Genomic DNA, 9,266 nt, shown 5'->3' with positions numbered 1-9,266 from the left:
TACAAAAAAAGCACCTTTTATGGAAAGGAGAGAGGTATGTAAAATTTAGCTTTAAATGTTTTTTTTACTATTAATATTATTACATGTACATTTGTTTATTAAAGTGTCAGGAACTATACATTTAGCTTTCAAAGCTGTTAACTTGTTTGTGTTTCAAAATATCATCCTTTTTTAAATGTCCACTGTAGTGGACACCAAGACCATCTTGATGCAATTAATGACTGCATGTTTTAGGGGGCAGAACTGAAGCAGAGAGGATTCTTTATAAAATAGTTGAGGTATATTTTGATTTAGAGTCTGACAATCAAACATTTGGAATTAAAGACAATTAGAAAATGACAATAAGATTTAAATTGCTTTTATGTTAAATTTATTTTGGATTATCATCACTAATATTATTAATAATGGATTAATATTCCTTTACAGCCATGTCCTGTACAGTTTTGTTATCTGAGTGGCGGTCGTTTTGAACTAAAATGGCCCTGTGGTCCACTTCAGTGGACATGCTGAAAATTAAAAATAATAACAAAATGTAAAAACTCTAAATTGTAAACATTTTTTTTTAACCCAAATGATGTAGGAAATCACATAAAAAATATTTTTTTTTATCTTTGGGTCTCAGGAGGAGATGTACTGTATTACTCTCTAAAGACTTTTTACGAACCACAGTTTGATTAATATAACTCTAATTTTTGTTCATTGTGATAACCACCTTTTCTTAGCATACATGTATTCGATGGCATTTGCTCTCGCTATATCAGGAGCAGCTTGTGTAGAGCTGAATTTGAAAACTTGACCTTCAGATGCTCGACTGAGTCTGTGACACACAGTTCGTAATTCTAATTGCTTTGTGGCGGGGTAACAAATCAAGCCGACCTGATGCAGACACTTTTACCTGGGATGAGATACGAGTTGCTTTTCCAGCCATCTGGAACAGTCAAGAAGAAGCTTGGCCTTTAATACAGTAGTTCACCTGGCTGTCACTAGCTCAGGAGAAGAGAAAAAAGCACACACACACAGAGGAATAAAAGCAATGTATTATATAGAAATGTTCAAATCACAATGCTTAGCAGTAAATGAGGGAGTTAATACAAAATATACATATTAGTTTTATATGCAAAACTTTGCAAGTTCACCTTGTTACTTTAAGTTGAGTTAACCTCAGACCTCCTCACTTGAAAAAATAAAGGTTACAGTATTTCTAACTCTAACAATAACGACAAAAAATAATAGTAACACCAATAATACCATTAATGTCATTATTTTTAACAACAACAACAACAACAAAATACTACTGCAATGATGCTTGCAAAATTTTGCTTACAAATCTTTTTAACTTAATGAAAGAATGAAGAAAATTTTAATTTAGGTTAGGTAAACGTGTTAAATGTAGTTGTACAGACATTTTTTACAGATTTTTGCCAAACCAACAAAAAAAAACAACAAGTAATTTCAACCTTTTTTTCAAGTTGGATTTTTTACAGTGTTTACCTTAAAAAATTGAGTAAATCCAAAGAATATTTTTTTAAGTGTACAATGCACTTGAATAATGTGTAAGATTACAAAAAAATAGTCTAGTATGAAAAGAGCAATTTCAGCAACTGTTCCTTAGACTATTATAGGCATGTTTCAGCCCCAAATTATTTTTTTGCAGATGCATAATTCACCATCAGGGCTTATTCCCTTAGCAAAGAATGACTCAGCTAATCTTAAATCCAAGCACCATCTGCCCGGTCTATTTCTGAGACCAACTACAACTGTTGTGGCCCAAATATGCCAAATTCAAACAAACGCCAGTTGAATATAGTAAACGCACTCCATTGAAAAAAGATCCAGGAGTAACCTTCAAAAACGCCCTCGCTTGATTGTTCCAGATTGGAATAGTTCGACTTCCCTTTTTGTACTTTCTATCCAACTCACTGGAGCTTGAATTTCATCCCCACATCAGTTTGATTTGGCAGAGCAGCATAGTTGGAGGATCTCAATGAGCATCCAGCTCTGTTTGGAGGAGGTCATGCATTTGTTAATTGCCTGTTGGACCAAATCATATCAGTGCTTGTCAGTGGTATTGTGCAAACCCTGGCTGTACAGATGGATGCGTATACAACCACACTGGATGTTCTCTAAACATATCGCAGAACTGAATATGGGTCAACCATATGATTCAGTTCAGCGCTCTGAATCAGACTGTTGCCTTTCTCATGCAAATGAGGTTTGTTTAGTGCGAGTGATTGCTGAAGTGGACGATACCGAGTGATTAAACAAAGACTGTTGGTGCTCTTTTATCCTGCTTTTGAAATTGGGATCTCGGTTTGATCTACAGGATTGCCTTTTTTAATGAATGATCTACATCAAATGGCTTACAAGTTGTTAGGATCATTCATTCGATCTTGAAACTAAATCTGTGTAACTGATCTGTTCCAGCAGGGTGGGGATATGCCAGGGCATTGAATTTCATATTCAATAGAATGTAGAGTTTGAATTTAATACATTAAGAGTAAACAGAACAATAAAGCTGGGCTGTAACAGTGATCTTTATTTACAAGAGTAATGCAATGTAAAAGTATATTATGAGAAAGTCATGATAATATATGTTCAAGGTTATTTAAAAATTATTTTTTTCAACTTGTACAATATTTAATTGTATATTTTAAGTAAAAGAAATTGCTTATCTTAGATTTTAGATCTAGAAGCATTTTATAGACTAGCAAAACATAATGTCTTGTTTTCAGAAATAATATGCAAATATAAAGTACGTTTTTCCTTTAAACAAGCAAATTAGTCTGCCAATGGGGTAATAAAAATAGTCTTGTTTTTCTTTGACATAAAATTATTTCTCTTACTCCATTGGCAGATTACTTTTGCTTGTTTTAAGAAAAAACTCGCTTTATTTTGGCATATTATTTCCTAAAACAAGACAATATGTTTTTCTTGTCTAGATAAAAATGCTTCTTGATTTAGGAATTTTTAGATATTTGGACTGGAAACAAGACAAAAAGTAAATCTAAGTAAATCTAAGTAAGAAAAGTTTTTGCAGTGTAAGTCCATGTCATTTGTTTGAATTACTTGCTAAGTTAAAGAGATATATCTAATGAACTAAATATTCTCTATTTAGTTTCCTCTAAGTGGTTTTATACCTTTATTATTTTAATTATTGTAATAAAAAATAAAGAAGGTATTCTGATAAACTGACTGCAGAAAAATAAATGCTATGGAAATTAATGAATACAGGTTTCTTCAGAAGAAAAAGAAAACCCAAACAGGTTTGGAACAATTTAGGGTGAGTAAGTGTTGGCAGAATTTTTTTTTTTTTGGGGTGAATCCCTTTAATTTAAAATAGTAACTATTGTTTTTTTTAGAATATATAAACTTAAGAATGCAGCTTAAACAACATGAATAAAAAGTATTTTAAAATTCATTTTGTACAAACTTTCACATTTCAAAATACCATAAAATAACTTGTTGGGGGTTCCCAGTTTGGGTTGCTGCTGAAACGGCATCCACATGCGTAAAACATATGCTGGATACGTTGGCAGTTCATTCTGCTGTGGTGACCTCTGAAATGAAAGCCAAGGGGAAAATAATGAATAAATATGTTGAGTAAAATGTCCTTTCTGATTGATTTGGCTACATGAAGAAAACAAAATGTCAATAAATCTACTCTATGAATTTTTGAACATTATTTCTTGTATCTCTTGCTAAGGGTTTTGACTGTTTTTATTTATTCTACAGCAGTTTTGGAGTATATTGGGACAGACTAATTAGTAAAATGGGACACACTTTCATCTTTGTGCTTTGATCATTTGGAAATGTTCAAAATGCAAGAGAATAACTACATAAAAACAGATGTGAACTCATATACACTTAACATTTAAAGAATTAAGACTGAACAACAAAACAAATCCACATATTGAAAGAATTATAGCATTTCAGAAGTAGCCTACAAAAACTTAAAGAACTGTAACTGTGCGCTTTAGTGCTTTTGACACAAAATTCACAAATTATTTTTGTTGTTTTACATTTCTAATAGAAAATGCACATTTCTAATGTAGAACAGGTGTCAAATATTAAATCTTACCTATTTTTTACCCTGCATTAAAATCTGAGCGTCACACTAATTCAGCCACCAGAGACGCATTGATGGTAAATGATTTGATTTGATTGGCCAACTAACAGAGGTGTATCAATTTTAAATGAGGGTGGTGAGAGGGGCAATGTCTATTTTCCAATCATTAAACGCACTAATGCACTTTTCATATTCTAGTATAGCCTACTAGCCTATATGTGCTGTGTGAGTCTTGCAGATTATCAAATGATCTCGTTTGGCAAAAAGGCAAAACTAATATCCGCTCAGTGGGATTTTCATGTGAATTTTTTGTAAGCCCAAGTAGCTTAAAAAGAATCGAATATTAATGATGTAAGCTGAGTTATATTGGGAGAATCTGCTGCTCTGTAAAAAGCGCGCTCTGCCATGCCAGACTGACCGCTCGTGACGTCCATAAGCTACAGCTCTGGCTTGTGCTTTAAAACAACCATGATCATTTAATCTTCAGTTAACCCTGATTTATTGGCATGCCGCACATATGTAACGCTAAAGGCTTTTAAATAAGTCTATTCACAGACAGAGTCCTTTTTTGTAATGCTATGATAAATACAGTCCTTTTATCCCTTGTACAATTGACTAGGCTACAGCCTACATAAATGATTGGTTACGCAATTCAATGGTATCCTGTTATATAATCATAATCAAAGCAGTTATTGGGTGCTGTTTAAAATTTTTTTTTATATATATATTAATCATTTTGTTATTTAAGCCATTCATATTTATAGACACTGCAGAAAGTAAAATAAGATACCAGTAAAATATAAAATAATATATAAATTATGTTATTATATTACAAGTGTTTCATACATTATTTTAGTCCATAAATCTGGTCTGTAGCCTAATGTTTTATTTTTTATTTTTTTATTAGCTTTATCAAAGTTTGTATAAGAAACCACAAGATGGCGACATTTATTTACCTATTTGGGACTAGGCTACTGGAAAATAATTCCTTGCTGTAGAATTCTTCAAAAGAAAGTTACTCACTGGTGCTATTACATTAATTATAAAAGCGAAGGTAAACTGTTATTAAAAATTTATCGAATTAAAACTAAATCAAATGAAAGAATATAATATCAAAACATTACAAGTCTATTTAAATAGAAGCATTGAAATGACTTTCGTCTATTTTAAATTCAAAGAACGGACAATTCCACACGTCTTCATTTCAAAGCGCGCGAATTTCTTTGAACAAGTTTCGTCCATTTTTATCTTTCAGTGATGCAAGCTTGGCGGTTCATTCCGCTGTGGCGACCCCTCATTAATAAAGGGACTAAGCCGAAAAAATGAATGAATAATGCAAGCCTATTATGATAATCTTAATCAATATCAACTTTATCCAGTAGCTATAGCCTAATGTAGCCTAAAACATTGTTTATATCCTACAAATTAAAATATTTATGTATAGTAATAATGTAAAGTACTAATAAATAATGTAGTACCAGTACCAATAATGTACCAATAATGTAGTACCAGTGCATGAGTTATATATATTATAATAATGGTCTATTTTAAAAATGTAAGGTATAGAATTGCTAACCCACTGCATCCAGGTTAATGTGTTGAAGTGTGATCAATAAACAGAATCATCATCAGGTTAATTTGAAGTGTCATGTTGAAAGGGTTTCAGGGTCTTCAAAGTGGATCTTCAAAACTGAATTTCCTTTGACTTCCACTTCTACAAAGAGGTGTTAATGGGCCAATATTAAATACATTAATACCTCAGTTAAAAAGACACAGAGAGTACAAATACACCTTTCCAGTTGTATGTCATTATTTAGAGACAGAGCAAGAGGAGAGAGTACTACATACTCACGCAGCTTTTGGGCACCCCTACACTTGAACATGGCAACTCAGAAGTTTTCAAACTTCTCCATTGATTACATCTTAGGAGACACCAGCAGGCAAACAGCAGAATCCCCTGGAGTGGATCATCCAGCATCTTCTCAAGATTTCCAGGGGCACTTGAGAAAGCTGGACCAGCTCTACCAAGAAGGATGTAGAGGTCACTGTGATCGTGCAGCACTGATGGTGAACTTTCCTTGTCCATCATGGCCAGGGATGTACTGCTGCTGCGTTCCAGTCTCCTACTACCAGTCGACTTACTATGCAGGGCAACCGTGGCCTTATGCCGTAGCCGGTATGCATTTTCAATTTATTAAAAAATATATAAAACAATGAAATTTATTTTATAGCCTACTTATAAATATGCTACACTGTAAAATATAGGCCTATATTGTAATTATTAAACTTAGGTAATCATGTTCTGAGTTATGCAAGCAGTTTTAAGTCAGGTAGTAACTAGTAAGTTCAATGGATTTATAAGGTTAATTTGATTCAGCTTAAAAATATAAGGCAACCAGGATTTTTATACTGTAGTTATAAAACCGGCCTATTTATACAATGCCATATAATTTTTATTTTTAAATGCCATATAAAATGTGTTTTTTTATAACTCATTGTAAAATTGCATCTAGGTTGTGAAACAGCTGAGAATCACTACCACACAATCGCTCAGCGACCGCGCGGTCGAATCCGAACGGTTTTTACCGACAACCAGACGGAGCAGCTCGAGCGACTCTTCGCGGTTACCGACTACCCGACCGTCGAGACCCGGGCAGAGTTAGCCCAAAACACGGGCCTCAGCGAGGAGACTGTGCGGGTAAGACAGAGTACTTTCATTAATTTAGGCATAATCTTTCTCTCTTCGCCCTTCCATGTGAATTTTAAAATGACTAAAATGTTGTTTCACATTTTAGGTGTGGTTCAAGAATCGACGTGCACGCAGAAAGAGACAGACAACCTGCCCTGACAAACACGCTAATCGAGCTCTGGAGGATCATCAGGAATCAGATTAGCCTAATTTATGACAGAATAATGCCAACATTTTGTTGGAATGTCTTTTTAAAAATATACACATTTGTTCTACAGTTTAACTTATGTACATTTTATATGAATAAACATGATTTTCTCAAATTAACTTGAGGTTCGTTTGTTCTCAGATTTTCCATGGTCTCCTCAGCATTTTTCTCCTCAGCACAATGTACAACTTAGGGCCTTTAAACCCTGTAAATGTTATTAATTCATTTCCAATTGCCATAAATTAGGGGAGAGTGTGGACAGTTGCAAAATCTTTTGCATTTTCTTAAGTTTCTCAGATATTTTTTATTTTTTTTTGTGGAAACACAAACTTTTAATTTAATAAAACCACGTTTATTGGACACCCACTAACATTGCTGTAATATGTATATATGATAATATATGCAGAATTTTACCTTGAACAGATAAAGTCAAATGTTACAACTGACCCCGAGCAGGGGGACAGTTGCATCAACCCACAGGGATAGTTGCAACATTCATTAAAATGTAATAATAAAAACATCTAAAGTATCAGATTTTATTTTTAAAAAAATTTTGTTAACTAGACAAAATGTCAATTTGTTAAACGTGTAAACTTGGCCATATAATATAGACTATTTCCAGCATGCATTTTTGTTTTCAAAAGATGTCTAATAGACGTCTAAACATAGTCGTCTTGGCTAAAACAAGGCAAAATTTGGTCTCTCAGTGAAAAACTAATAGACGTCTAAAAATAAGCCAAAACTAGACTAGTCATCAAATAAACAGAAAGACTACGCATAAAGTCTGTTTAATCTGTCCTTTTTGACCACTAGTCTAGTTTTGGAATATTCTTAGATGTCTATTAGATTTTTACTAACAGCCGAAGTTTAGCCTTGCTTTAGCCAATCTGTCTATTTAGATGTGCATTAGACGTCTATTAAACAAAATTGTTTGCTGGGTTAAAAGAACAGGCAACAACCAATTATGCAGGCCTAAAAAAATATTAAAAATATATATATTTACTGAAAATCTAGACTAAACCTTTACTAAACTACTTCTTTAAACTTTAAAATTAATTAAATAATCAAAGAATTATAATATTTATTTTTTTCAAATTAAACTACATTGAAAATGTGATCAAGAAACAGCTAAGAAAACAGTGATTTACATTATGGGAATAAATAATGTTTCACAAAAACAATTAGACAGCATGAGAAATTTTATGAACGTTCAAAAAAAACTTTTTTTTAATGAGTTATATACTGAAGCAACAGTCACATGGCTGATTTCTCTTAGATTAAAGAAGGATTTAATTGAGAATAAGTATATGAACATCATCACTCCAGCTCATTACTGAATGGAGTAATTTGTCTTGTTTGTTGCAACTGCCCCATGTTACAACTGTCTTCACTCTCCCCTACTGTTAGACTTAAACTAATGGGTTTAAATCATGAGAAGTGTAAGCCAACAATAGGCTGGTCTAACGAAAACCCATATTTGTGATTTGTGTTAACTTTATTCAAGAAAAGAGATAAACAACTAGTCAGCAGTAAGAGATGACCATTTCATGTTTTAAATTTAAAAAGTTACTATAGGATATGTGTCCCACTCTATTAATGTATCCACTTATTAGGACTGTTTATTTAATTCATTAAATAATTAATAATTCATAAAATGTATTCTCATGATTTTATTTCAGGTTAATTAACATTTAATTTCATGTCAATGTAATTTCATTGCAGCGCCATTGATGTGATCCAAGTCCTGTGAAGAGATGATTCCAGCAAGGACTTCTAGAAGTCTCCATAACCCTGGAACAGGCCGTATTCCAAGCAGATGCTGTGGCGGTCATGGAGGAGTGGAGAGCATGAGACTGATTCCTGAAAGACCCCAGTGACAGACTAGTCTCCTTATGGATCCCATGGGCCAGCCTGAACACCCGCCAGTGACCTAGTCACATTTGCAGCATCTCAAGTGATGGACGTCTAACCTTATTCAGCCCCTGGCACCTAGACAGCAGCTCTGCACAAGAAATTTGGCCAGAGGTGAAAGGGTTTTGCCCAACTGAGTCTGGTTTCTCTCAATTTTTTTTCCCTTACTTTCGTCAACATGGTGAAGTTTTGTTCCTCACCACTATCGCCACTTGCTTGCTTGGTTTGTGACTTGTGGAGCTGCGCATTGGTGGATTTGCTCCTCAGTGTTTGGACTTTCAGCAGTGAAATTTAAACCACACTGAACTGAACTCTGAAAACTGGACTGACACAATTTCAATTTACTAGAACTTCTATGTTAAGCTGCGTTGACATGATCTACATTGTAAAAG

At 33.6% G+C, this 9,266-nt stretch overlaps 1 protein-coding gene across 1 annotated transcript; it reads left to right on the top strand.

Moving 5' to 3' along the window:
- The first annotated feature begins 5,878 nt into the window (after positions 1 to 5,878).
- On the top strand, positions 5,879 to 7,082 carry dharma. The gene is given in 3 exon segments (NM_130979.3): positions 5,879 to 6,242; positions 6,580 to 6,764; positions 6,862 to 7,082. Coding segments are annotated over 3 exon segments (579 nt in total). The 5' UTR covers positions 5,879 to 5,947; the 3' UTR covers positions 6,961 to 7,082.
- Positions 7,083 to 9,266: the final 2,184 nt, after the last annotated feature.

The sequence above is a fragment of the Danio rerio genome, chromosome 15 (assembly GCF_049306965.1).
Source record: "Danio rerio strain Tuebingen ecotype United States chromosome 15, GRCz12tu, whole genome shotgun sequence".
NCBI classification, from domain to species: Eukaryota; Metazoa; Chordata; class Actinopteri; order Cypriniformes; family Danionidae; genus Danio; species Danio rerio.
This window is presented reverse-complemented; position numbering and strand designations above follow the sequence as displayed.